A 27,196-nucleotide genomic window follows, 5' to 3' on the forward strand; every position below is an offset into this window, starting at 1 on the left:
ACCAGTCACTAATTCCCGCAGCCCGCCCCACACGTCTAGGCTGCACGACTTCATGCATCAATGTCGCGGTAAAATATATCGAAGGTCGCGTCTTTTGTATCGAGTCGTTCTCGACGAACATGGTATTCCTAGATGTCTTCCAGCAACGGTGACGCGCAACCGGTAAAGCTGTCATTACCTTTAGTACGTTGTTTAACAAGGTCGGATGTTACAAACCATTAACAAGAAGCAGAAATATCAGCAGGAGCTATTTCAAGAGCTTCGCCAAAAAGATGAGCTGGTCATCATTGCCAGTGGCCTCGGACTGCCTCGGATCGTCACGAACCTACTTCACTCCTACGATGCGGCTGGAAACAATCTCATATTGCTAGTTGGCGCAGATGATCGAGAAAATGGCTGGATTGGAGAGGCGTTGGCTGAACATGCGGCAATCAGCATGTCACCTCGCGCGCGCGGATTGAGCGTGGTCAATACGGATATGATGAGTGTTGGAACCAGAGAAAAACTCTATGCGCAGGGTGGGATATTCAGCATCACATCGAGGATTCTGGTAGTCGATTTATTGACCAACCTGTTGAACCCCGAAACAATTACTGGCATGATTGTGTTACATGCAGATAAAGTAGTGGCGACATCATTGGAGGCATTCATTTTGCGCATTTACAGACAGAAGAATAAGAACGGATTTCTTAAAGCTTTCTCAGATGCCCCAGAACCCTTTACCACTGGGTTTGCGCCACTTACATCCATGATGAGAAATCTTTTCCTTCGACAAGTAGCTCTATGGCCGCGATTCCAGGTTAGCGTAGCGCATTCTTTAGAAGGCAAGAAGAAGGCAGAGGTTATTGAGTTGGAAATTCCAATGTCTAATTCAATGCAAGATATCCAACGGGCGATTCTGGAATGCGTCGAAGTTAGTATTAGCGAGCTGAAGAAGAGCAATACTGGCCTAGAAATGGGAGACTGGAACGTCGATGGTGCTCTACATAAGCAATTCGATATGATCGTCCGGAGGCAGTTGGATCCTGTGTGGCATAGACTTAGTTGGAAAACTAAGCAAATTGTGCACGATTTGACGGTATTAAGAAGCATGCTCCGTCATCTGGTGACATATGATGCTGTTTCTTTTAACAAGCATCTCGACACCATTCTAGCAGCGCATTCTCCTCCTCCTGGGTCCACAAAACAGAATCAGTCACCATGGTTATTCCTCGACGCTGCTCATACCATATTCGACACTGCCAAGAGAAGAGTATATACAGGCAAGGCAACGAAAAACGCCAGCCAGGACATTGACTCTCTGAAGCCAGTGCTGGAAGAACAGCCGAAGTGGGCCGTTTTAGCAGAAGTAATGGATGAAATTGATCGAGATTTATATTTCAGCCCGCAGTTACGAGATGATTCAAATGGAACTATTCTCATCATGTGTTCTGACACCGGGCAGTGTCGCCAACTACGTGAATATCTCCAGAACATGAATGTTCATCCTGAAGAAGGAGTTATAGATGTGGAGAAGGAGAAGGAGGAAAGCGATGACACTGATGAGAAAGAGCCATCCGCCGCTTTCATGATGAGGAGGAAATTACGAGAGTACCTCCAATGGAAAGAAGAGTTCAAGTTGATAAGTGCTGCATTGTTTGCAGAAACTCAGAACGCTCAAAATGGTAACAACACCGGTGTGAAAGGTGGACCTGGCTCGTTCAGAGGTAAAGCTCCTCCTAACAAAAGGAGACGAGTTAGGGGAGGTGGATCTGTTGGTGTCGCCCCAACCAGAGGTACGCATGGAAATGTTCTTGCAGCAGAAGATAAGCCTTCGGAAGTTGCTAGTCTTCTGTCAGACATTCAGCCTACGGAAGTAGAAGCTACAATGAAAGATGAGATAGTTGCAGATCCATTGGAAGATATGGAAGACTATTACCAACTTTACGATACCAAAGACCTAGTTGTCATCCATGCCTTTGATGGTGATATGGACGAGCACATTCTCGAAGAGGTCAAACCCAAGTACATAATCATGTACGAACCCGACGTTGCTTTTGTTCGAAGAATAGAGGTCTACCGATCCTCCCACAATGACCGTAATGTCAGAGTATACTTCCTCTCCTACAAAGACTCGGTCGAAGAACAACGCTATTTATCCTCCGTCCGTCGCGAAAAAGACGCCTTTACGAAACTTATAAAAGAAAAGTCCTCTATGGCCCTAACCATCACAACTGATGCACACGGTATTGAAGACCCCCAGGAAGCCTTCCTGCGCACAATCAACACACGTATAGCTGGAGGAGGTCGTCTAGCCGCAACAGCACAACCACCTCGTGTCGTTGTCGACGTCCGCGAATTCCGCTCCTCGCTCCCTTCCCTCCTCCACGGCCGCAACCTCATAATCGTCCCCTGCATGCTCACAGTCGGCGATTACATCCTATCTCCATCCATCTGTATCGAGCGCAAAAGCATCAAAGATCTGATCTCCTCATTCAAAGACGGACGTCTCTACAACCAAGCAGAGACCATGTTCCAACACTACAAATCCCCCATGCTCCTCATCGAATTCGACCAAAACAAATCATTCACCCTCGAACCTTTTGCCGACCTCTCCGGCTCCCTCTCATCCACCTCCTCCACCCCCAACGCATCCTCAGACCTCCAATCCAAACTCGTCCTCCTCACCCTCGCCTTTCCCAACCTCCGCATCATCTGGTCCTCGTCCCCGTACCAGACCGCCGAGATCTTTGAATCTCTGAAAACGCAAGAGCCGGAACCGGATCCTATCGCTGCTGTGCGCATCGGGCTAGATGGGGAGGAGCGGGAAGGCGATCAGGTTTTCAACCGGGAGCCCCAGGATATGTTGAGGGTTGTGCCAGGGGTCACGGGGACGAATGTTGGACGACTTGTCAGGGGTGCCGGGAGTTTGAAGGAGGTTGCTAATGCGGAGGTGGAGGAGTTGGAGCCGATGATTGGGAGGGAGGCTGGGAGGAAGGTTTGGGCGTTTTTTAATAAAAGTGTTGTTGAGTAGGGTGTTTGGTATGATGGAGTTTTGGATAGATGAGATGGGAGATTACTTGGGATTTCATGAAGGATTGGGACCGTAATTATCATAAGACCATGTATTATGTAATTCCAAGTGATCAAGGAATTGAAATCTGCAATACTTATTAGGTCTGCCTGTTCTACCATCTTCCATATAAATTCTACATGAACAAGGCCAAGAATAAGTGCTTGTTAGTCAACAGTCGCATACACCACGCGAAGTAATTCCCGAGAATCATGATTAAACACCTAGTTAACCCAGCTCCCATTGTATCATACTATCACACGGCTTATGAAGATGTCAATTCTCACACATCTTCGAGGGCAGATACGCTTGCAACGGACAGAGCCAGCTGCAAGAACCGCCGATGACCAAGTTAAGCACTATTTAGAGCAGGTAAAACAGTTCCAATCATTACTTTTTCTTAGAATAAAAGTGGGAAAAGCTTTTCAATGTCGTATTCAGCATGTGGCTACACCGAGTTCCCGTACATGGTAAAAGGGAGATAGGTTTGTGGAGGGCGAAATAAGTGGCAGAACTGCCTCAGTAGTCGGGTGACTTGAAGTAACATTTAGAGCGGGTAAGTAGTTTAGGTTATCAAATTGCGTGGAATAGCGTCCAGAAAGCTCTTATTTATGAAGAAAATCAAAGACGAACCCAAGAGACTTGGTCAACTTATTTCGCATGATTGAAGTTAGGTATGATAGATACTTGATCCGACCCGTTTTGAGAGTACTCTTATAAATTGTAACAATGTTCCGTATTTTGAAATCCACCACGTAGATATTGGAAGACGACAACGAGCCAGATCCATTCCGAAATCGCATGATCATCACAGCATTGATATGTTGCGGATGCATATCGAAGCGGGGAAAATCTGCACCTCAAGCCGAAAAGGCTGCCTCACATAAGAATTCAAGTCACAGCAGATATAAAGTCATGAGTAGAGAATAATCATTAATCTCATTACTATCCCCCTAAACAAATGCTCAACGCTCCATCGATTCCATCCCCAAAATAAATACTCATTAACAAAATCATTCGTGGTCTTTATATAAAAAAGAACCGGGGTATTGGTAGAAGTGCAAAAAGCGTGCGCGAAAAACCACATCCTCAATCGCAATTAATGTCCCCTCGTCCCCGTGACGTCATGTTCCTCTCTGTCAACATCCCAAGGCTGCTCGTACGTCCGCATTGTCAAACCAGTTGTAAGGGGTGGCTATTCGGCTCCATCATGTTGTGATGGCGGAGGTGCGATGCAGTGACAGAGAGGGGATTATACTCGACTTGTCGTCGTTCCGCCGCCACGTCTTCGTCCAGCTTTTCCGCAGGTGAGGCATGAGATGAGGATGTCTGGGTGGTTTGTTAGTTGTGTTGTTCAAATAAGGTGTGGCGCTGGGTAGTAACTCACTAAAGAAGGATGCAATTCCTGAAACGATAGCTTGGAGGATGGATGCAATGCCATTGACAATGGCCATTAGCACCGAACCGATGGTGCGGCATAAGGATTGGATCTAAGGCGACGTTAGTCGGATATGACAGGACTAGAGCCGGGAAGACGAACGCAAGATACAACGGCTCCCATTTTGATTTTTTGGCGCTGAGCGACTTTGTTTATTTGTGGTGATTATTGGGAGATAGCTTCTGATAGCTTTGGTTTGGTTTGCAGGTAGATCGAGAACTGTTGATGTGGTATGAAGAAGGAAGAATAGAAAATAAGCTGAGCGACTAGCTTCTATATACTTTCCCTACGACAACCAACCCCTCCAATCTCGCCCGATGAGCGCTACGTCTTTCGTATCACGCGTCATACCTGATATATTGTCTTGCAGGCTCTTTGCCGTTCGGGAAATGAGATTCATCAGAATCGCATACAAACAAAGATGCTGCGGCAGGGATGTCCGTACCGGTATGACGTCGTTTGACTCTGATTCAGCCATATCAGGCCGTTTCATAGGACAGAACCTGCAAAAAATGCACAAAGCGCTGGCCGAGATGATTACTGGCCCGACCGGTCAAGGGCTGCCAGCGCGAAAAACAAGGAAAATTCTCAAACGGGAGTCGAACGGGTAGGGATGAGCAGCGCCAGGGTGCCGAAACCCATCAACATCGAGAAATACGATGGTGCGCCACAGGATCTCCACCGTCATTAGCCACAGTGTGGCTGGTGATGTCAACCATGTGGTTGAGAAAGTGAGTAAACAACCCGGTTACATCCCGATCCAGAACAAAGAACCCGATGTCAATAATGCCATGCAATTCTAGTGGCCACCTAGTCATGAAGTGTGGCTGAGTCGTGCTGAGTGAGTTCTGTTGCGACGCTGTTATCTTTGGTCTCATGATCTGGAGTCCGGCCTATTGGTACCAAGTATTCGACTTTGATACACCAAGCATTTTTCGTTTTTTAGATTGTTGGCGTGGCCGCCGGTTATCCGCTCTTCCTCAAGTCGTTGGAGAAGTCACTCAAGTCGTTGGATGAGCCACTCTTCGATAAAATCCAGAGAAGTAAACTTGGGGACATTCTCCCCAGTTCATCAAGAAGCATTATCTGCTGCCGAACGGACTTCCGTAAAGTTCCCAATCAAACTGTCGATTCCAGCTGACTGAGTCATGAATTGATAACCACTTGAATCTTGAACAATCCACGAAGTATCAGACACAAGAGTTCCTGGAGGTGCATAACTCATTCGTGACATGTCGTGATCGAGGGTAATGCAATACAGCCACTGGTGAACCAGGCGGTGCTCCTTCTCAAAAATGCAAGGGAATCTGCCTTCTTCCCGAGCCTTTTGGTTGATGGTTACAACAAATTGGCACACGGCTTCTTCCCATTCATCATTTTTTGGGTGACCAGCGACCGTTAGAGTTCGAAGCGTCTTCAATTCAGCTAGTGGGTGTCGCAGCGCTCGAAATTGAATATCGTAAGCTTCTGCTGGCAACATCACATCAGTCCAGTAAAGAGGCGATCTGGAGAAGTGGCCAGGCTGGGTTGGTGTTTTTATGTCAAGATGTAAGCTGGATAAATTCGGTGCGTTTCTGAGAAGCCCCAATACCGAGTCCATATCGACACAAGCTCTATGAGAGTGCGTATCAAATCCGATGGCCACGGCTCCTAGATGTCCGATGTTGGCTCCGATTGCTTTTAGAAACTTCTCACAGGCGTTGGCACTTCGAAAGTTAAACGTAGCCCTACGGAAATGCAGGTGACGGCATTCGAGGTAGAATTGTTTGCTGGTTCGAGACAGCCCTTCTCCGCAACGACATCCTCTAGTGGCATCTGCTATAGCTGTTGGGCATGTCGATGGACGGGAATGAAAGATATTCTCATATATTTGGGAACGCAACTCTGATGGAAATGGGAGTCCGGAGAAAAGCGATCTTCTGTCTTGAACACCATTCGGACTCTCATTGGGGTGCGACATGTCTTGGAAAGAATTCGAAGAAAATGTCAAATGTGACCTTAACACAAGGCAATCTACGAGGCTGCTAAGATGCGTATCCTTCGGCTCGAAAATTTAGAAGCACAAACTGTAGGTATGCTAATTAAACTAGAGAATGAAGTATGTGTATCGACGTTTGCTCAACAGAATAGGGTCGAGGGTCGAGGGATGGCATGTCGTGGTGGAGAGCAAGGTAGACAAGTGGGGCCGCTCTGTGATGTCCAATCGTTACCACTGTGGCTTACTTCCTCTGCCCCTGCTCCTGCAAGGCTACCTACCTAGGTACTTCTTTTTCTCAAAATTCCATATCAAAACACCATCTTGTATTCTGTCCCACCACCATCTGCAATGCAACTTACACCCATCAGAGTCCCCGGAAAGCGGAAAGCAAGATCCGAAAAAGACGAAAAAGCGTCTAGGAAAGCCGCAGTACGTTTTATCTTCCCCCAGGCAGGGTTTTGCTAAAGATTGCCACAGAAGATATCTCCCGCTTCAGCATCTGTTAAAAGTGAAAATTCCCAAAGTTCGGAATTTCGGGCAAAAGGCTCGAAGAAAAGATCTCTCAAGTCCTTAAAATCACGAAGAAAAATGTCGCTACTCGAAAGACTACCGACGGAATTACTTGAGACCGTGTACCTCTATGCTCTGAACATCAATCTTCCTAGAGCTAGTCCGATCATCAGCGGAAAGTTGAGCAGTGAACTTATTTACCACAAAACTGTCATAGCTGCTTTTGGGCCTACATGGGAGTATTGGAAACAATTCGAACAGGAGTTTGACATTCACGGTTGCAGAAGAGCATTCTTAGATCCCGATGTGAGCAGACTGAACTTAAAGCAACATAATTTGTATTGATATTTGCTCTAGAATTCATACCTATTGTTCGGGCCGCCGAAGTATGACGTGGATTCTCAAGTAGTTCTCCAAGTAAGTAGTCTCATTGTATCGTATCGAGAGGGATTCCCTTGTTAGTATGTGCTAAAGGCTGTTTTAGAGTAATGTCCTTTCGTGTCGCTGGGCACGAACGCCAGTCATTCTAAAAGCAAAGCAAATCTGGCTGTTGGAGCATAATATACCTGATGGTGCCATTTGTATGTCCAACTTTAAGATCTCTTCACTGACTTTGTGGTGCTGACGAATAACTTGCAGGGTTCGTAAGAGAATCAGAAGGTGTTAATCGATTTCGAACAGGTTGGGAGAACGAAAGTGGTGAGACACAAACCTCAGTTTCCGTATGGACGAACTGTACTGATGAGACATCTGTAAAGGAAAGCTATTACCAAAGGAAATATACGTAAGACTCGAGCGGCACTGTTTTCGCACTACATTAACACCAAGATAGAACTTTGACGACGACTTCGATGGTTTCTCGGATTATTGTTTACGAGATACTCCGGACCCAGAGGTTCTTATCGACTATAATTGCAAAGCAGGAATTGAACACGATGCCCAGCTTCCAAACAGAATTCTAGTTGGCCCTTGGAACGAGGAAGATATCCGGTTATTGTTCTGGCTCGTCAAATCCGGCGCACGCATTGAATGGCACAACTCCATAAGTGGAGAGGCAAGTCGTTAGTTCGAATTCGTCTGTCAACTTGTTACTAATTGCTTCATAGCTTGCAACGTCGGGTATGAGGAACGCAATATCAATAGGTGACACTCGTGCTGTCGTGCTTCTATCTTGGCTAGGCCTTGCCGCCAGAACTGACCATTCCTTGCTTCGGTGGGCTCTTCGCAATGTCGGTGGAAACAAGGCAAATGTAATTACGCATTTGATCTTATCCATCGAGTCTGCATACCAGAATATAATGAGGCCACAGTCCAAGAAGATCCGCGACATGCTCGATTATAAGATTTTAGAAGAGCTCGAATTCACCAAGGAGGAAGGAGAACTGAGTGGCAATCAACCGCTCGCAAATTTAGCACAGACGATCATGGAATGTCGCGCTCTTCAAAAATTTCTTGGCCACTGAAGAGCGAAAAATGACGCGGGCGGAAGGGTAGTGGAAAGTCACGTAAAGTCTGATATGTGGCGGAATGGGGGATTAGATCAAGATGATTCCAAACACTAGAAATACCTAAAACTGCCTAGTTAGACTGGTGTGACTTGTCAGCATCTTAGCACGTCTAGCAAAGAAGCTTATACGGCTGTTAAGACAAGATTTCAAAAACAAGAACAAGTTGCTCTAAATTTTCTCCAGTACCCTCCGCCTATTTCTCGGGTCTATTGAAGTGACTGGGTGAAATGATAAAAGGTCAACTCAAAGGGCTAATAGCGTCTGATCGTTCTATGAAAGTCAAAATGTCAAGGAAACAAATATTCAAGAATCCAAAATGCGAACGGCAGAAATGGAATCTGTTAAGGTAGTACGATGTGTCAATGGATAAACACATATTAAGATAATATTACAAAATGCCAATGTGCATTTTCTAAGCGTCCTGAGCATAGCTGTACTTTTGTGGAAGCCTTACATAAGTTTAGACTTACTAGCTTACTGCTGTGAGCTTCCACTTTCAGTTACGCTTGTGCGTCTGCTGGATCTTACAAGTGATTTATGAAGTCTAGGCATACATATATTTGATATGCGTGGAATATATACATTAACCGTAGGAAAAAGAAGTCAACTTTTTGTAGTTGTTCTTAGGGAAATCAGTGGGAGCTACATGTAATGTACCATTAGTTTCGAGTGTACAGTCCTTACCTTTACACAGCATTTAAATCTTCTTTAACAATACTCGTATAGAGTTTTATAGGTGTATAATTAGTTGAGACGGAAATCAGAAGTTCACTATGTTAACAACTGGGCAAGACAATTTTTTACTCCTTTTCAGCCTAGCTGGGAGGAAGTTTTTGTCGATTGCTCAGAATATCGTATTCTGAGGCTACTAATTTCTGAAGTATTCCATGCCTGAAACCTTTCAAGGTGTTGATAACATTGCTAACTAGCAGACACAGGCCTTATACCATTAGATCACCCGGTAGCAGATGATCGCAGCGCTGTATAGTTAGTAACGGTAATGATAGACTCTTTATGATCAAGTCAATTATGTTCATGTGTTGTGGAAGAGGTTGCCCTAAGAGAGAGACTAAGAGACATAGCAGATTTTCGCATCTTGGGCGTCGTTAACACACAAAGAGGCTCTGAACACCAGGTTCATTTGATCTCTAATCCCCCAACTTTTGAGTCGTGATTTAAAAACATCATTGAAAGTATATGTATAGCGGATATGAATGCATAAAGTAGAGTATAAGGAATGCAACTAAACAGTGAGCAAATAGTTGTTCCAAGCCAGTAGTAGTTTTTCACAAAACTTGGAGCGAGTATGTATGTCCAATAGTATATACCATTCCTCTAAAACTAGGTAATTAGATGTTGTGAGATAATTTTATTCGAGAGTCTTTGAGTTGAAAGTCTCGAGGTTCGAGGCTCGAGATTTAATCGTCATGTGGTCCAAGCTTCATTCAGAAAGATCTTGCTGCCAAAAGCGATCTTCAACCAGTCGCAAACAGATATTTGCAGCAGCACATCGCGACTTTTCCTCAAGCTGCTATGAGGCCTGTCTTAGGAGCTCCTGCGCCATCTTCAGCACTCTTAAAGTTCTTGAAATCCCAATCTGATGCCGCCTGCTTCTACAACCCCTTTTCACAAACTGGATTGACCGACCACGACATTCCTCCGACCAAGTCGCATTCATATCTCAGTCGACCACACGAACCACCAAGAACTACGTCGAGAAAGCCCTATGATAATGGATCATTGCCTTCTGCTTCTAGACATACGAAAGAGCCCCTTCGCGTCAGAACATGCCTTGTGAACCAAAGTGCACGATTACAATGTCAACCTTTGTCGATTGGCAGATCTCCGTATACTCGATTAGCACCGAATAGCCAGCGGAATGCCTCATCGTGGTCAAGACCATGGCGGTGGATGGCTAGATCGAAACACCATGCAAGGCGTGGCGAAGGGGGAAAGCTAAGACCAGACGACGTTCCCCGAGGACGAGAGGAAAGCATGGAAACTTCAGTATTTAGCTTGGGAAGGGTTGTCTCTGCGAAGGCTGCAGCGCAACCCAAAGTTCGATGCACGGAATTGGACGAGTTTGGCAATGTCACGCTTGCCAGTGGGGAGTTTAAGAAGAGTGAGCTGATAGCAAAGGTACGCATATTCTACATATAATCAATGCAGGTACATACTAATCCGCTCTTTGGTAATAGTACGGACTCCTTCCTCGTGATCTCCGCAAGATTGATTCCAGTCTCCTTCCACACATCCTCGTCCGCCCTTCTGCCATCCTCATAAACCTCCTCCATCTTCGAGTGTTGATAAAGCATAATCGTGTGCTAGTCTTTGATGCATACGGCACCACAGATTCCTACAACCAATCTGCTTTTATATATGACCTTGAAGATAAACTGCGACAAAAGCAAACTGCTATCTCTGCTGGAGGGCTGCCCTATGAATTCCGAGCTTTGGAAGCTGTCCTGGTATCTGTTATTACCAGTCTAGAAACCGAGTTTGAAGGTGTTCGGGAGCCAGTTGTGAGGGTACTTCGGGAATTGGAAGAAGACATTGACCGGGACAAGTTGAGAAATCTACTTATCTACTCGAAGAAATTGGGTACATTTGAGCAGAAAGCCAAGCTCGTCCGAGATTCTATAGATGAGTTGTTGGAGGCCGATGATGATTTAGCGGCCATGTATCTGACAGAGAAATCTCATGATTTGGTTCGTGGAGAAGATGATCACACAGAAGTGGAAATGTTGCTTGAGTCGTATCACAAACTTTGTGACGAGATCGTGCAAGAGTCAGGAAATTTGGTGTCTAATATCCGAAACACCGAAGAAATGTAAGGACCTAATCTCATTCCAGAGAACTACACTGACAGTTTTTAGCGTCAAAGCTATCCTGGATTCAAACCGCAACTCTCTCATGCTGTTGGATCTCAAATTCTCCATCGGGACGCTGGGTATTGGCTCGGGAGCATTCATTGCTGCATTATACGGTATGAATTTGAAAAACTTTATTGAAGAGTCGGATGTTGGGTTCATAGGCGTTACTGGTTGGTGCATTGTATTTGCTGGAATAGTCTGTGGCTATGGCCTTACCAAACTCCGCAAGGTTCAGCGCGTAACTATGTTCAACGAATCCGGAGCGAAAGGCCGAGACTGGATAAACGACGACACTGGTTTACATCTTGGTAGACGAGAGCGCGAGATGAGACATAGAAGGTTGAAGGAGGAGAGATTTGGTGCATTAGAGGAGAGAAGAGTAAACCTGCTCCAGCAGAGACAAGATGCTGCTATTGCAGCTTCTGCCGCATTGGGTAAGAGGGACGTCTAATCGTGTACGAGTAAATTTGAGCAAATCACAGGAGATTTATGGGTTGCTGGGTAGCGGCGTTCAATATGGACTGTACAAGCATAGGGATAGGCGTTTCGGTGGTTGTTGTAGAGTCTCGAGTATCTAATATCTACACCCTTCTCTCTACAGACCCATCGATCTGAAATGAAAGCTAATTAAGACCAGGCAGTACTTCTGGATACTTGTTGGTAATTGCACTTACTGCCTATTTTCCAAATTGTGTCCCATCGAAGCGTGTATGTTCTGCCCTGACTGGAGAGTAAGGGTTTCACAGACCGCCGCAGGAAGCGTGACATGTTTTCATGCTTATAGCTTACTTCTCGGTAGGTAATGAAACAAAAGGCAAGGAAAAGAATAAACTCCAAGGCAGTTGCGACGAACCAAAATCTGAGATGTTTGTTGATATATCGAGCCTCGCTTAACTCACTTCCAACGCGTATTACGATCTATAAACAAAACAGCCAGTCCAACTCACCAGCACCACCCACTCACCGCCCAAATTCAGATCTGTCACTTAAAGGTGAATACCTAGTGCAGTCAGTCAGTCGACAGGACTTTTGTTGCATGTCGTACCTCGAATGTCGTTGAAATAAACTTTCTTCGACCCACTGAAATGCCGCCAAGACACGCTAATATTGAAGGTTTAGCGTCATTTCATGAGTTCGATGTGCAACAAAAGGCAAATCTGATATCAAAGTCTAGAGGCTCATATATTGGTGCGTTTTTGGGTGCTGAAAGAAGAGATCGAACTTTGGGTGGGCGGTGATTGAGTTCGCAGGTATGGGATGTTCCTTGGTGGGAATGATTTAGTTTTTGAAATAATGTGATTGAGTACTTGCAGGCTACTTCTGAATATTTTGATAGTTGGAGTAGTTCTGTAAGAAATACAGGCTCGTGAGACGAATTCTGATATATTGCCTATAGAGCAGTCTCGGTTTCCTGTCAATTTGAAGTTCCACCCCCATTGACATTGTAAACCACTCTGGAAAGTATTGTATTACTACTGTGTAGACCTTATACTGCCTTTTGACAGAACAGTACCTTCTTACATACGTGCTTTTTGCTTTGTGGAAGATTTATACTAGCTCGTCGTCGTATCGGAGCTACCGGGCCGGTGGGGCTATTCGCAGAGGACAGCGCTAGCAGGGGTTGTGCTTTCCCCAGACAACAATTTCTTGAACTCTTCAATCTGAGGTCGCATCTGTAATTCATTGACAAACTTCTCTTCTTGTATATCTTGAACGGCTTTGTGCTATGTTTAATGGCCGAGTTTCAATTTTCGAGCCATAGTCACAATTCTTGAAAGTTGATCAATTTCAGTGGCGTGGGCGTTTGCATAGCGCAATGGCGGAACCAGAGTTTCCAGTACAAGCAGATGGGTTTCTTCAGGGCTGGGAGCTGAGCGAGGTGTAAGTAGCTCCAACCGCATGAAAATCTTTGGACCTAACTGATGTGGACTATAGTCAACAGCTGTTATGGGGTGCAGCAATAGGCGCATCCATTACGGTGGTGGTAGTCATCTACCTCGTCTACAGAATGATGGATTACCTTTACCGAGAACCTATAATCAAATACACAATTGATCTCCCAAAGATTTCGGAGGACTCAAAATTTCTGGAGAAGGCAAATATCAAAACATCTGGAACCACGGCTATTCAGTGCTATGCGCCTGCTACTGGAGAGTTTCTCGGTTTTGTGAACCCTGCAACGCCTGAGGGTATCGACCGAGCGATTGAAAAGTCGCAGATCGCGCAGAAGAAATGGGAGCGCACGACATTCATGCAGAGGAGACAAGTTCTGAGGTGTATACAGGCTTTCATAATGGACAACCAGGAAGAGATCTGCAAAGTCGCGTGTAGGGACTCTGGCAAAACTTTGATCGATGCTACACTGGGGGAAATTTTGACAACAGTCGAGAAACTGCGATGGACCATTCTTCATGGAGAAAAGGCTCTCAGCCCTTCGAGAAGACCCACAAATCTTCTGATGGCGCACAAGAAAAATACTGTCAAATACGAGCCTTTAGGCGTTGTGGCGGCATTGGTATCCTGGAACTACCCGGCTCATAATCTCATGGGTCCTATGATTTCGGCCATATTTTCTGGAAACGGTATTATCGTCAAGGCCTCGGAGCTCACAGCCTGGAGTGCTAGTTATTTCACCTTGATTGTAAAAGGCGCCCTCCACGTTTGCGGACATGATCCCAATCTTGTTCAGACTGTCATAACATGGCCTCAGACTGCGAACCACCTAACCTCGCATCCTTCTATCTCGCATGTAACATTCATTGGAAGTCGACCGGTGGCGAAGCTCGTTGCTGCGGCCGCTGCAAAATCTTTGACACCTGTGGTCGCGGAGTTGGGCGGGAAAGATGCGGCCATCATCCTTGACTCGGCGGCAAAAGACCTCAAGCGCATTATTGAAATCCTGTTACGGGGTACATTCCAAGCTGCGGGACAGAATTGCATTGGTATTGAGAGAATTATTGCTTGCCCGAAAGTATACGACAAACTTGTTCTAGTTCTGGAGCCAAGAATACGAGGGCTTCGTGTTGGGTCTATTCTCGATGCAGAAAAGGGGGAGGAGATTGATGTTGGCGCGATGATTTCTGATGCATCTTTCGACCGTCTTGAGAGTTTAATTCAATCAGCCGTCAAAGATGGAGCACGTTTACTCGTCGGTGGAAAGCGGTATAAGCATCCCGTTCATCGTTACGGATTTTATTTTCAGCCAACCCTCCTCGCCGACGTCACCAAAGATATGGAAATTGCAAAGGAAGAATGCTTTGGGCCAATCTGTATACTCATGCGTGCTTCGAAAGCGGAGGAGGCATGCGAGATAGCAAACGCCCCGCATTTTGGTCTCGGTGCGTCTGTCTTTGGCGAATACAGCTTTGAGATTCCTGCACTTTTGCGAAATCTCAAGACGGGAATGGTAGCTGTCAATGATTTTGGAGCATTCTATGCCGTACAATTGCCCTTTGGTGGTACTGGTGGCAGCGGTTATGGCAGGTTTGCCGGCGAAGAGGGCTTGAGAGGTTTATGTAATATCAAGGCTATCTGTGAAGATAGATTGAGCTGGGCTGGCATCAAAACTGCAATCCCGGCTCAGATCCAGTACCCAATACCGGATACTTCAAAGGGGTTTCGCTTCATGCAAGCGGTAATGGAGCTTGGTTATGGCATGGGCGTCATCGGCCGTTTTCAGGGTCTCAAGAACATCCTCAAAAATCTGTGAGCGTTTAAATACGCTTGGAAATAGTTCGAAGGCTTTTATTTGGAGCACCTTCTAAATATACCCTTAATGTATGCAAATATTTACGACAAACAAAGAGATTGCGAAGCCTCGCCGCAGATCATCCATGATATGTAAGGGCAATTGAAAAAGAACAAGACTCTAGGTACGTGCAAAGCTGAATATCCCGCTGCGTTTCTGATGCCTTCTCTTGTCCGCATTTGCTTGGTGGCTGCTTATTTTGAAGTAGCAACAACTTGAGTATAATTTATTTGTCGTCGATTCTAAACTACAGTCCTACACGTCTTGTGATGGGAAACTTGGGAGCCTCTAGATGGTATGAGAATGTGCCATAGCTTTCTTGTTGTCTTGCTTTCTTTTGGTGTCGAAATAAATCGAGAGCGGAGTATTGGCAGGAAGGCAAACTCGTCAGAGTTTCCTCAGTTCCGCTTGCCTCGAATTTCTTCTTTTGCCAAAATTTTCTATCAATTAAGGGTCAGGGCCAAGTGCTGCCGTTTCCAGAATTCGTGTACTGCTGTTGTCCAATATACGCCTGTTGATAGGCATACGTGCTGCTATTGGCGTACTCATATCTATGGGTGGCGTAGTTTCTTCCACTGTCTTCAACCTTCACGTTATCTTTATAGTCGTACTGTTCATCTTCATATTGCCCCTCACCCGTCCAGTCACTCAATCCTTCCATGTCACGACTGCGTGAATGTGAAGTCATGGAGTTTGGATTTGTTGATGGGCCAGAAATACTCATGCTCGATGTGTTGTTCGAGGTTGACAGAGTATTGCCTGTAACATCGTTGTACACGACTTCATCGAAGAATGAAGGATGGTTTTGATTCCAAGCTACTTCCGAGCTGGAGCTTCCAGAAGCTGAATACATTTGTTGTTGCTGAATATACGGAGTTTCGTCGATGAAAGCATTCTCCCGAGACATAAGATTGTATTGGGAGTTAATGCCATAATGTCTTGTGTCAAATGATGTCGGTGTAGCACGAGGCTCATCAGCCACGAGAAGTGGTATCGTCGGGTTTTCCGGTTCTGTGTACCAGTCAGCAAGTACATTATACATGCATCATGTGTGCAAATTCTTACTCGCGAAGCTGTGCATCCTCTTGGTGTGCTCTTTCATTTTATCCATCCTGCCAGAAGAATAATTACAGCCCTCATAAGGGCACCCTTTTTTAGAGCCATGTATTGACTAACATTGTTATCAATGATGGAACAGGTTTCCACTACCCAGTTAGTCTCACCTGTTTGTGTCTGACGAGGTTGAAATGACACCGAAAAGTCGACTCGCATCCCACATGGTCACAGTTGTACTGAACTTGTTGCGTAGTGGCCTTTTTCCGGTGGTCGGCTCCGACATCACTGCTGGCGTATTTCCAGTTGGAGTCCATTTCGATGTGTTGATGCCTCAAGTGTAACAAAGTATTTCTAAAGCTTTTCTTTGACCAATGAAACTTGCTGTCCAAATTAAGAATGGGGAGGAAAATAAGAAAGAAAATGGAAGACCCGACAGTTCGGGCCTCTACATAAACTTTCACAAACAAGTATGACAAGGCACATCTTATATCGGGGAGCCTATTCTAGCATCCATGATATGTATAAGCGCCAGTATCTAAGAGTCTAACGCGGCCAGGTAAAGGTACAAGCTTGCTTGTTGGATGATACTATACGACTACGGTACGAGCAGGTGTGCCACGCTTCCATATGAAACAAACCAACAGTGCAATCTCAGATAAAAAAACCAACATATATTGAAGCCTATGCACGACATTTTGCTCCAGCTCTTCTACTTTTAAGTCGCTCGGGCCAATCACCGAGCATGACACCAGATTCTGCTTCGCGGTTATAAGGCGGAACGGGCTCCGATGTTACGTGTAATGTTACTCCCAACAAAGCTGTGATAATTTCAAGTGTTAGTGGTAGGATGGAAGTAATTGCTCAACCACTCGCTTAAGTGTCATGTTGGTTCATGGGTCGAAGAAGCATATTTGTCGAATGAATGAGTACTGCCGAAATAGGATTTTACATGGCTGAGTTGCATCGCTTATGTCTAGGAATTTGACCAACATTGCGTACGTGTTGCCTGTCTGTTATTCCAATCTCGATAGTCGTAGTTTCGAGAGGATGTGGCATAGCTAATATTTTCTGTTGTTAGTTTCGGCAGCACCCTTGCGCATGAAAACGTGCTGAGGCGTGTTGGTTACACAGTTGTCGGCCGTTGCTGAATCGAATCAGCCTTACTATAGGTGCAGCTACGGCAAGTATCCCAGGGAACCACGATGTCGTATGCGGCGAGTGTGATCTGTGCGTTGCTAAAGACGACATTTGCATCTTGAGTGGCAGATTTCACACGTTTCCGGCTCGTTTGTGACATCTCCCGGGCAATAAATTCGTGCGATATGGGCAATCGGAATCCTTCCGTTGACGACAAAGCCAATACGGTGCAGAAAGCTTCTCTCAATGTGTGACATAAGTCGTTTCTCGAATGGATATGGCCTCGGCGAATTATGCTGTGCGGCACTGGTTTCAACGGAATTGTTTTGCTGCACCTCGCGCGATCAATCGAGACTTTGAAGATCCCACCGTCAGCTATTCAGCTTGGAATTCAGAGTTTGCTGAGCAATCTTGTTTCGAAACCAACCGTCATCAATAGAATCTGTTGGTCCTCGCCGTAATAGATTCGTTGGCGATTCTGACTTCAAGGAATCAAGTTTACGAGCATGTACGTAACATTATGCGCTTCAATGGACGGTCGGCTTAATCAACGGCATTCCAACACGCGGCTACGCCTCATTGTGAAAGTTGAACTGTAGATGGACAATGATCACTGGCCTACGCATTGAAAGCTACTAAAATCCATGTTCGAATATCGACAAACTCTCTTATGTTGATAAGTAAGGATATTCTAAGACAAGCGGATGAAGTTAATATGCCATGAGTAACTTCTACGTGCCGAAATGGTATCCCACTACACTGCAATATTATCAAGATATTCCAGCATTGCTTCCATTGTCTTTGATCATTATGGTTCTAATCTATGCGTGTCTGAAATATCAACGTCTGGTGACCTTGCTATTTAGGTGCTCGATTTCTCACCCTCTTTGCCAGTGGGCTTTTGTCAAGCTTTCGCATGCGTTTAGGCTTTGGGGGCTCTAAGGTTGCCTCAAAATCATTACCCTCTGTTTCTTCATTCCCTTCTTGCTTCAACCCATTGAGCTCTTCAATGTCATCCGCCGAGTCTTCCTCCTCAAGTTCTTTCATTTGCTTTTTGGCTTCGCTGGCGCTTGGCCTGTAGCCAGGCTGTTTCTTTGGCTCTTTGCGAGTTAATAAATGTTCGATTGGGCAGACGACTGCATCCCACGCTGTGGTGCCGACACTCGTATTCGCTTTGCAGTGGTAACACTTCTTTCCATGTCGAATGAACAGCACATGTAATGCATGTTTTAGGTGATCCGGAACGTGAAGATCTATGTGAAAGAACGTCTTATCTGGATGATCTTTTGGCTGATCAGGTCCCGTGGGAACCCATCCGAGCCATTTACACATTCTGTGGACATGAGTGTCTACGGCGAAGGCTGGACGCCTTAAATTGAAAAGTATCGCACACGAGACTGTTTTGAAACTAATTCCCGGGAATTTGATTAGTGTTTCCATGACGTCCGCTGTTTCCAATTCTCGCACCCACTCAAGGGAGAATGGGTCTTCAGAAATAAGGGCAATCTCCGCAGCCTTTTGTTCCGAAGAGAGAGTAGATACCCCAGGGATATCGGCTTCGACACCCGTTTTCTGTTCCGCGAGAAGTGCATCACGTCTCTGAATATTCTGATCAAAAACTTTCTGTAGCGTTTTCTTGATATATCCTGCTTTCACATTTTGAAGCCCACCACATGCAAGTGCATCGGCGAGTTTACTCTGTGTCGCTTCATGTACCGCAGCCCAGTCAATAGTTACATTCTTCCCCTCTGGGACGGGGAAAGTATTCTCCAAAGAAGTGACAGCGGCATTTGAGTTCGTATTAGAGGTGTTGGCACTGAGAAGCGTTCTCAGTAGTGCATCAAGGAGTAGCTCAACATCGCCACAAGTAGCGCGTCCTCTCACAGGAGCCATGTGTCCAGTCCTTGGCTTGACGCGGCCATGGGCTTCGGCGAGTAGCCGATGAACTTCTTCACATTCTTGTGGTGTTGGACGGTGGTAATCCGGGTAAGGCGAGAAACCATAACCTGTGTTTCTCTTGCGTTTTCGCTTGCCCTCTAGAGTTGCTGGTAGTTCCACCTCCGCCGTGTTATGTGATAAAACATCTGAACCGGTTTCAGGAGGAGTGTTCTCCTTTTTGGGCGTTTGTCTTTTCACTTCCTTCGGTTGGTCCGAACTAGAGCTGATTTCAGTTTTCAAAGCGTGTTTTACACTACGCTTTGGTTTCTTCTCCGTTTCTGTTGTTGAATTTGGCTTTGCTTCAAAGTCATTTTGGTGAGTCTGAACACGACTGCTGCGTCGCCGCGGAGGAGCAAGTGTGATCTCTTTGGTCTGATCTTTGCTGGAAACTATTCCGGTCGTACTTTTCGGCTTTGAGCCTCTAGGAGCCATAGTAAAAGAAGCCCACCGGCAAATCGCGAGTAAGTCTACTGACTTCGACAATAACCTGTGCGGCTGGAGCCCGCTAATCAGATACTTGCAGAACCGCGGACGTTGTATGATTGATTGCATCCACGTTCGAAGGCCGTATTGAGCACAACAAAGTCCAGTCAATCTAACTCAGCTCTTGTGGTTAGGTGTTTGATATCTAAGTAGAGAGCTGGCGAATCATTAGTCGAATTCTTCCAAGGAGGTGATTCTAAGATAATGTTACCGATCACAATTGCGAGATAAGCTTCTGGGAATAGTCGAAGATGCCCGTATGCTATATCTTTTGAAGAACAGCAGTTGTTAACTTATGTTGACATTACAGAATATGAGGATGGTTGATGCCGTTTTAAATGTTGTTGGAATGGAAGCCAAACAAATCTATGACGGCCTGTTGGCCCAAGCGCTAAACCTCCTAAAACCTGGCCTGGACTAGGTGGCGTCTGTTATTAAATGAAACACACGAAACAATATTTGATAATCAAGCAGGTCGACACGCAATTCGATGGCATAGAATCCCGTTACACGGTACAGCTTAGTGTTGCATGACGCTTGAATGTGCCGCCACCCGCTGGCTTTCATCGAAATGCTAAGGCGGCCAGTCAGACAAGGGAGGAGAAGGATAGACTGCTGAAATGAAAACAGTTTTAGTGATTGGACTCTCTATAAACAACCTATCCCAAGATCACGATATCTACGGTGTACTTTAGTTATAACCAAGATGACAACTATAGACATCTAGCCAACGCCTGCATGTTTTGCACAGACCACCACCCAATTTACGCCATATCCAGTCATCAATATACAACCCAATCACCTTCATCCGTTTCGTGGTTCATTGGCAAAGTTGTGCATGCTGTAGATACGTTAACTCCCATTCACATTCCTAGCGTGGTAGTCTTACCTGATATCTTCACGATCCCTCACAGGAGGCGTGTTTGAGTTATCTCTCTCTCTTTTGCGTCTGGCATGACCGTGAATGTCATCTTTGAATGAATTGCCATTGGTTCCATTCGCAAGGTCAGGAATCACTTGGCCATTTTTTGCGACTGCCGCGCCCTTTGTGATCAGCTCAAGCTCCGTCTCTCCAGCTTGTCCAGTCATGAGCATCTCCTTAGCTCCTTGCAACACCTTGAGCTTTTTACTCTCGCCACGAATCCGCTCGAGATGCTCGAAGTATTCCTCCGTCACTGGGGTCGCATATTTTCCACAGAATACACCGACTTCGAACTCCTGTGTAGGACCCCTAGGTGAGAGCTCTGCACACGCGGCCTTTAGGTCGTCAAGTGACTGGTAGATTACTTCCTCGGCGCCAATGTGTCTAGCAATGTCTCGACGATCTCTGTTATGTGCAACAAGTTCGTTTGGTGACGCAAGATCGATACCATAGATATGTGCATGTGTGATAGGTGGAGAGCTCGAGGCAAAGATAATCTTCTTAGCTCCAGCTTCTCTTGCCATACTAACAATCTCTCTGCTTGTTGTGCCTCTCACGATACTATCGTCAACAAGTAGAACTGTACGTCCAGCGAATTCCGAGGGTATAGCGCTTAGCTTCCGTCGAACTGACTTTTGTCGGGCACCTTGACCTGGCATAATGAACGTTCGGAAAACATAACGATTTTTGACGAAACCTTGGCAGTATGGAATTTTTAATCGCTCAGAGAGACTAGCGGCTGAGGTATTAGAAGTTTCGGGGATCGGGATAACAACATCAATTTCGTCGATCGCTGCCTGGCCGAGAGTTTGTTTGACAGTTTCCGCTAACTTGTAACCCATATTCATACGGCTAGCCTGGACGCTGATTCCATCGATTATTGTATCAGGACGTGCAAAGTACACGTATTCGAAAATATCAGGAGAGTATGCAAGTTGTTTGTGAACTTGGTGAAAGATTGGACTTCCTCCTTTGCGAAGAATGACTGCCTGCCCAGGTAAGATGTCCTTGATGTCCGAGAAACCAAGCTGACGGAGAGCAACCGACTCAGAGGCCATCATGTAGTCAATAGCTCCATGGACTGTACCGGATGGGCGAGAACCAAGAACAAGTGGCCGGATTCCGTAAGGATCACGAAAGCCAAGTACACCATAACCAGCCAGCATTGCCACACAAGCCCATCCACCAACGCACTTTTCGTACATGCCAGTCAAAGCCTTGAAGAGATCAACGTCATTGACACGAGCCTTGCCAGTTACGTTGAGCTCAGCAGCGAAAATGTTAAGCATGACTTCACTATCGCTGTCGGTGTTAATGTGCCGATGAGCCTCCTTATCCAAATACTCTCTCAGTGATTCAGCGTTGATCAAGTTTCCATTGTGTGCAAAAGTGATACCGTAAGGACTATTGACGTAGAAAGGCTGGGCCTCAGCACTTGCGCTGCTACCGGCAGTTGGGTATCTCAAATGGCCTAGGCCCATGAAACCAGGAAGGTCCTGAACTCGAGATCCATCCGAGAAAACCTTCGATGCCATGCCATTACCCTTACATTGGTATATTCTTCCCCCAGAAGCACAGGTCGCGATACCGCAGGCATCTTGTCCTCGGTGCTGGAGGTAGTAGAGCGCATCGTGCAGGTCTGCTGCCGCGGTCGTTGAGGTCGGGTCGTCGATATCGCCGAGAATTAAGCCTAGAATTCCACACATATCTGGGGATTTGTATTATGCCTACAACAAAGTGCTCCGTTAGCTAGGTAAAGAACGCTTATCAGAGAAAACGGTTGAGGGGCGTGGTTCAGTTGAATTGGTGTCCGCAAAATGTGCTAGGAAGTCTAACATCTTGAATATTTTCGATCATCATAACCGGGTAAAATCAGAAGATTTTGAAATGTAATTGGAGAAGTGGAAGGTGATGGCATACCTGATATAAAGCTGCGAAAAGCGGAGGTTGTTTAAGTTTCTAATGGGTGAGAACAGGTGATCTCGCTGTTGGTATGTTTTCAGCCTGGATAATACTCTCTTGGGATCAAACTCGACCTCGGTCGAGAGTCGCAACGTAACAGAACCTTGGGGGTAGTCAACGGATCTGGAGACATTTTTTAAGTTAGGAAGGGCATCCCACCTGGAAAAAAAGCGAAGATTTATCGCCAACGGTCGGTTTAACTCCGGCAATCATTTGCCCCACCTCCGCCGATTACGTCGCAATTATTTCGGTGGTGGGGTACACGTGAGCGTGTGCCTGGTTTTCAGTCGTACCAGTACCTCCATAGATTATTACCTAGGTATTCATGGAATCCGGCACGGCTTTGATCATTAATTCAGGGCAACAACAATTCAGAGGCAAATAGTCTAGAAGGTGTTCATTCGAATGTCTTCTCCGCATCGGTCTGGTCTGTTTATACCACATTGGTGCATCCTCGCACCTCATGGTACGCGCCTGTTGCTCTTTCAGCTCAGGAAGCCATCGTGAGAATGACTTATGGAACAGGAGAAATGTTCATTGCATTTATTACTGCAAGACGGTTTGAGTTAAAACTGGTTTCTTTGCGGCTAAACGTTTATTGTCGTTCAGGAGCTTATCACATGTTTTATAGATATGTTTGCTACTTTATCACTTTCTGCATATTTCCACCTAGGAACGACATAATTTGAAATCTTTTTCCAAACTGCTTCCACTTGACTACAACAAATATACTAGCGTGCGACTTTCCACGCAACAGAGGGCTAGCTAACTCTGAAATCCTTTCATTGAGTGATAGGATTACGGTCGCTAGCCTCCAAAGCTTCTTTCTGCTCCTGCTTCTTCAAACAAACGTCGCTTTCAACCTTCACGCTTGACGTAGGCAAATGTAAACCACAACACAGCAAATTCCCTATCAAGACAAAGAAGCTTGCTCACCAGATTTCTTCATAGAAAATACGTGATACACGGCATCCTGGCACATGGCATTGCAGGTAAGTTCCAATCCCTGATTGTGATCAATAAGTAGATGATACCAGGTACCAAGAACATGTTCTTGCCATGCTTGTGATTCGACTTGAACTTTTTCAAAGGAGAGCGTTTGCAAGCTCACCTTCATAGCTTCTTTTCTAAAGATCTAGAGCCTTAGCGCGCTTGCATGGTCATATAGACATCCGACCCTGTACTTGCTTCTCTACCCATTCCTTCTCACTACCATTTCATCCTCGAAACCGATCAGGCTTTGGCTTAGCAAAACTTCGCTGGCGAAAGGTACATCTGAATGTTATTGTTTTGTTATAGCACACCATTGCTGACTGTCAACAGATCTTCATCTAATCTTCAGCACAAACCTCTGATGTCTAGGTTCTCGGTTCTCATAACATCACGCGTCTCTTCTGTGTCTTGAGGCCTAGACATATTCTCGATAGCAAAATTACAGCGCCACTGTATTAGATCGCCTCGTATCGCTCTACAAGCCACAGCTCGGAGGGTTCCAATCGCCAGATTATCGAGATCAGAATCTCGAGTTTCACAATCAGTCAGTTCAGTGCCAAAGATATTCATAGGTAAGTCTCACCATTGGCGTGGACATTGACAACTTCTTCTTTTCAAAAGAATGCTTCCTACACAATCACTTCCTGATCCTCACAAGCCAGCAACTAACAACAACACAGATCTAACGGAAATCATGACCGATGTTCAATGGTCAGAAGCTCACCGTAATCCGCCGATTGTGGAACCTTTTTTAGCGATTGCAAACGCTACGATGGACGGTAGGAAATTGTGCCACGGAAGGACAGTTGAACTAGGTAGCGGGCAGTTTGCAGGTGACTTCTTGCGTATCACCCAGATCATACGGGACACGTCAACAACCGAAATCTTCCTTCGAGGCCTGCGTTTTCGCAGAACCAGATGTCTCGAACACATGCTGATCAAGAGGCTCAACGAGGTCTGTCTTCAGGTAGAAATTGATGCCGACGATCATCGGCCGGTCGAGGAGCAATCTGCTATTCAGGTTCCCCTCAGCGAGGTCAGTAAAACTCGCAGACTGATCATAACAAACCGAAATTTCCCATGGGGCCAGCAACATGAGAAAGTTATGTCCACAGAAGGTCTATCAACCCAGAAACGACAACAGAAGGTTGAAGAGACTGGAGCGTTGATTTGTCGATGGAGATTCTTTGTCATTTACGCTTCTGCAGCAGATCGCGCGAGAAACAAGATCAGTAGCCATATTCTTCAAAGGTTTACGAGTTCAGATGTCAAGATTCTCGAGGCGCGAATTGACGAAGATGATAACAGGAATGAGTGGAGAGGAGTTACGATCCTTGGAGGAGATTTTAAATTATTAACTCGAAAGCGGAAGAGCCCGGATCGAGAACAATCAACCCCACGGAAATCGTTAACTAATATAACTCGACTCCGACAGCTCTCTCTGTGTTCAGATCAATCACCTACTTCCGAAGCAGTCTCTAAGGGGTTACAAGGTAGAGGTTTCTTGTATAAATCGCCTACCAAATCTGCTGGACCAAGTGAGTCACCATCTCCTTCTCGAGATGCCAGAAGAATCCTGTTTCCAAAAACAAATAGACGAACATCTTCTATCTCTCGGGGCATCAACCCATTCTCGTCGGACTTGTCAAGCCCGCCAGCTTCCGGGCTCGTTCAAGCTGCCACTACCATCACAATGAGGGTCCCAAAGCTACCTGGACAACGTTATACATTTGGAGATGCCTTCTGTGGCTCGGGTGGGACGACACGTGGAGCTCAAATGGCTGGGTTGAAAGTGAAATGGGGGTTTGACTTTGATGCTACTGCGTGCGAAAGCTGGCGGGTCAATTTCCCTGAGGCTGAGTGTTTCCAAATGGAAGCCTTCGCCTTTATTAACAAAGCGAAGACTTCGGAGAGAAGTAAAAAGATAGCTCATGTAGATATTCTACATGCTAGTTGCCCATGTCAATTCTTTTCGCCTGCTCACACGAGGGAGGGACCCAACGACGAAATGAATACTGCTTCTTTGTTCGCTGTGTCCGAGCTGTTGATGGTCACCAGGCCAAGAATTGTCACTTTCGAGCAGACCTTTGGAATTCTGACTACTCCAGGTCGCCGGCAGTACTTCCTCGCATTGGTCCATATGCTAACAAAACTCAACTTTTCCGTCAGATGGAAAGTTGTTCATTTACAGACATGGGTACGTCTTGTGGCTTCTGATTAATAACACGAGACAAGCAGACTAATTTCATATTTAGGGTGTCCCAGCCCGTCGACAACGTTTAATAATGGTTTCCTCGTGCCCCGGCGAGATTCTCCCATCTATTCCTGACGCTACGCATACCGAGTTTCCGCCCCATGGAAGTTCTCTTAAGCCTTTTACCACGGCGAATCAAGCTTTGAATAGTATACCTCGATATGGGGTTTCAGACCACGATGTCAGAGGACTTCAATTTTCTCCCGGTCAATATCGAGAGCCATGGGACGGGAACAAGATTTTGACGCAGTGCATAACTACAGGTGGAAGTGGGAAATATAACTATCACCCTGATGGATTTCGCAATCTGACAGTGCGAGAGTATGCGGTTTTGCAAACATACCCCTTAGATCATGTTTTCTCTGGTCCGCGAACTCAGCAAATCAGGCAAATTGGAAACTCGGTGCCATGTGCTGCAGCTCATTTACTGTTTTCAAGCATCAGAAAAGAATTAGAAGAGGCAGATGGTGTGGTTGAGCTTCCTATAATCATCGATTCAAATGACGAAGATGATGCAATTATGGAGCCTCCTATAGTCATCGATTCAGATGACGAAGATGATGCACCTATTCAGCCTCCTATAGTCATCGATCCAGAAGACGAAGGCGATGTGACGACGACGGACAAAAACGACGACGCTGGCAGAAAACAAAAGAAGAAGCAGCAAACCAACAAGGAGGCATTTGCGGTAGATGACAGCGATATTATCGTCCTTGATGATTGAGTATGTGTATTCGATGAAAGAGGATTGGCTGACTGGATGTGACAATGGACAACTGGAACATGATAGGGTGCACGAATGATTTATGTTACGATTACTGATTAGGGGAAATAGCATCAGCAGATGAGGATGTTAGTCATGAGCTAGTTTGTTTTGTAACAATGCTGAGGCCATCTGCGTAGGATTTGGGTTTGGGTTGGAGATAATCATGAGGCACGGAGCATGTAGTGAAAGAAGAAACATATGTATTAAGATTTTCAATTGTACTACGAAACTACTACTGCACCGGTGTGTGCATTTGAACATATGCGCTTCAAGAACAAATTAAATTGGCGTCAACTGCAAATCTGGCAGGGCCGAAAAATGAGTGAATTTCAACCGGTATAATGAAGCAAATGGCAGAGGAAGAGAAAATATCTACACTAATTTAGGTCAGCGAGTGATATTTGATCTGTGTGCGAGCGAAAGAGGTAAGTTGATGACATGTCGTGCTCAGTGATCTTGGTAGAATAATCGTCAATACTCCGAAGAGTTCAGGATTTTCAGTGCTTTGTTGTAATCATAGACATAGGGCGTGGAGCTTGAAGATGATTGTGACTGGACTTACAAAAATATGAGAGAAA

At 45.7% G+C, this 27,196-nt stretch overlaps 11 protein-coding genes across 11 annotated transcripts; 5 read left to right on the forward strand and 6 right to left on the reverse strand.

The window, feature by feature from the left end:
- Nucleotides 1-132: 132 nt before the first annotated feature.
- Nucleotides 133-3,013, forward strand: GLAREA_02583 (Restriction endonuclease-like protein; the record flags this gene model as incomplete). Its single annotated transcript, XM_008087669.1, has 2 exons — nucleotides 133-183; nucleotides 233-3,013. The coding sequence occupies 2 exons, from the start codon at nucleotides 133-135 to the stop codon at nucleotides 3,011-3,013; spliced, it is 2,832 nt and encodes a 943-aa protein (XP_008085860.1).
- Nucleotides 3,014-4,304: 1,291 nt separating this feature from the next.
- GLAREA_02584 (uncharacterized protein) lies at nucleotides 4,305-4,613 on the reverse strand (the record flags this gene model as incomplete). Its single annotated transcript, XM_008087670.1, has 3 exons — nucleotides 4,305-4,381; nucleotides 4,440-4,542; nucleotides 4,593-4,613. 3 exons carry the CDS (start codon nucleotides 4,611-4,613, stop codon nucleotides 4,305-4,307), a joined length of 201 nt encoding a protein of 66 aa, XP_008085861.1.
- A 949-nt stretch (nucleotides 4,614-5,562) lies between these two features.
- GLAREA_02585 (uncharacterized protein) lies at nucleotides 5,563-6,450 on the reverse strand (the record flags this gene model as incomplete). Its single annotated transcript, XM_008087671.1, has 1 exon — nucleotides 5,563-6,450. One exon carries the CDS (start codon nucleotides 6,448-6,450, stop codon nucleotides 5,563-5,565), a length of 888 nt encoding a protein of 295 aa, XP_008085862.1.
- A 366-nt stretch (nucleotides 6,451-6,816) lies between these two features.
- Nucleotides 6,817-8,441, forward strand: GLAREA_02586 (uncharacterized protein; the record flags this gene model as incomplete). The annotated part of the gene is made up of 8 exons (XM_008087672.1): nucleotides 6,817-6,897; nucleotides 6,946-7,284; nucleotides 7,336-7,395; nucleotides 7,463-7,559; nucleotides 7,618-7,677; nucleotides 7,737-7,762; nucleotides 7,811-7,984; nucleotides 8,085-8,441. The coding sequence occupies 8 exons, from the start codon at nucleotides 6,817-6,819 to the stop codon at nucleotides 8,439-8,441; spliced, it is 1,194 nt and encodes a 397-aa protein (XP_008085863.1).
- Nucleotides 8,442-10,019: 1,578 nt separating this feature from the next.
- Nucleotides 10,020-11,810, forward strand: GLAREA_02587 (uncharacterized protein; the record flags this gene model as incomplete). Its single annotated transcript, XM_008087673.1, has 3 exons — nucleotides 10,020-10,625; nucleotides 10,685-11,316; nucleotides 11,363-11,810. The coding sequence occupies 3 exons, from the start codon at nucleotides 10,020-10,022 to the stop codon at nucleotides 11,808-11,810; spliced, it is 1,686 nt and encodes a 561-aa protein (XP_008085864.1).
- Nucleotides 11,811-13,175: 1,365 nt separating this feature from the next.
- Nucleotides 13,176-15,068, forward strand: GLAREA_02588 (ALDH-like protein; the record flags this gene model as incomplete). Its single annotated transcript, XM_008087674.1, has 2 exons — nucleotides 13,176-13,240; nucleotides 13,295-15,068. 2 exons carry the CDS (start codon nucleotides 13,176-13,178, stop codon nucleotides 15,066-15,068), a joined length of 1,839 nt encoding a protein of 612 aa, XP_008085865.1.
- Nucleotides 15,069-15,561: 493 nt separating this feature from the next.
- On the reverse strand, nucleotides 15,562-16,477 carry GLAREA_02589 (C2H2 and C2HC zinc finger; the record flags this gene model as incomplete). Its single annotated transcript, XM_008087675.1, has 3 exons — nucleotides 15,562-16,118; nucleotides 16,173-16,278; nucleotides 16,331-16,477. The coding sequence occupies 3 exons, from the start codon at nucleotides 16,475-16,477 to the stop codon at nucleotides 15,562-15,564; spliced, it is 810 nt and encodes a 269-aa protein (XP_008085866.1).
- A 367-nt stretch (nucleotides 16,478-16,844) lies between these two features.
- Nucleotides 16,845-17,460, reverse strand: GLAREA_02590 (uncharacterized protein; the record flags this gene model as incomplete). The annotated part of the gene is made up of 3 exons (XM_008087676.1): nucleotides 16,845-16,981; nucleotides 17,163-17,231; nucleotides 17,328-17,460. The coding sequence occupies 3 exons, from the start codon at nucleotides 17,458-17,460 to the stop codon at nucleotides 16,845-16,847; spliced, it is 339 nt and encodes a 112-aa protein (XP_008085867.1).
- A 698-nt stretch (nucleotides 17,461-18,158) lies between these two features.
- Nucleotides 18,159-19,670, reverse strand: GLAREA_02591 (DNA-glycosylase; the record flags this gene model as incomplete). The annotated part of the gene is made up of 1 exon (XM_008087677.1): nucleotides 18,159-19,670. The coding sequence occupies one exon, from the start codon at nucleotides 19,668-19,670 to the stop codon at nucleotides 18,159-18,161; it is 1,512 nt and encodes a 503-aa protein (XP_008085868.1).
- Nucleotides 19,671-20,525: 855 nt separating this feature from the next.
- Nucleotides 20,526-22,349, reverse strand: GLAREA_02592 (N-terminal nucleophile aminohydrolases (Ntn hydrolases); the record flags this gene model as incomplete). The annotated part of the gene is made up of 2 exons (XM_008087678.1): nucleotides 20,526-20,562; nucleotides 20,611-22,349. 2 exons carry the CDS (start codon nucleotides 22,347-22,349, stop codon nucleotides 20,526-20,528), a joined length of 1,776 nt encoding a protein of 591 aa, XP_008085869.1.
- A 1,871-nt stretch (nucleotides 22,350-24,220) lies between these two features.
- GLAREA_02593 (S-adenosyl-L-methionine-dependent methyltransferase) lies at nucleotides 24,221-26,576 on the forward strand (the record flags this gene model as incomplete). Its single annotated transcript, XM_008087679.1, has 2 exons — nucleotides 24,221-25,795; nucleotides 25,854-26,576. The coding sequence occupies 2 exons, from the start codon at nucleotides 24,221-24,223 to the stop codon at nucleotides 26,574-26,576; spliced, it is 2,298 nt and encodes a 765-aa protein (XP_008085870.1).
- Between the last annotated feature and the right edge of the window lie 620 nt (nucleotides 26,577-27,196).

This window comes from Glarea lozoyensis (genome assembly GCF_000409485.1).
Source record: "Glarea lozoyensis ATCC 20868 chromosome Unknown GLAREA6, whole genome shotgun sequence".
Taxonomy (NCBI): Eukaryota; Fungi; Ascomycota; class Leotiomycetes; order Helotiales; family Helotiaceae; genus Glarea; species Glarea lozoyensis.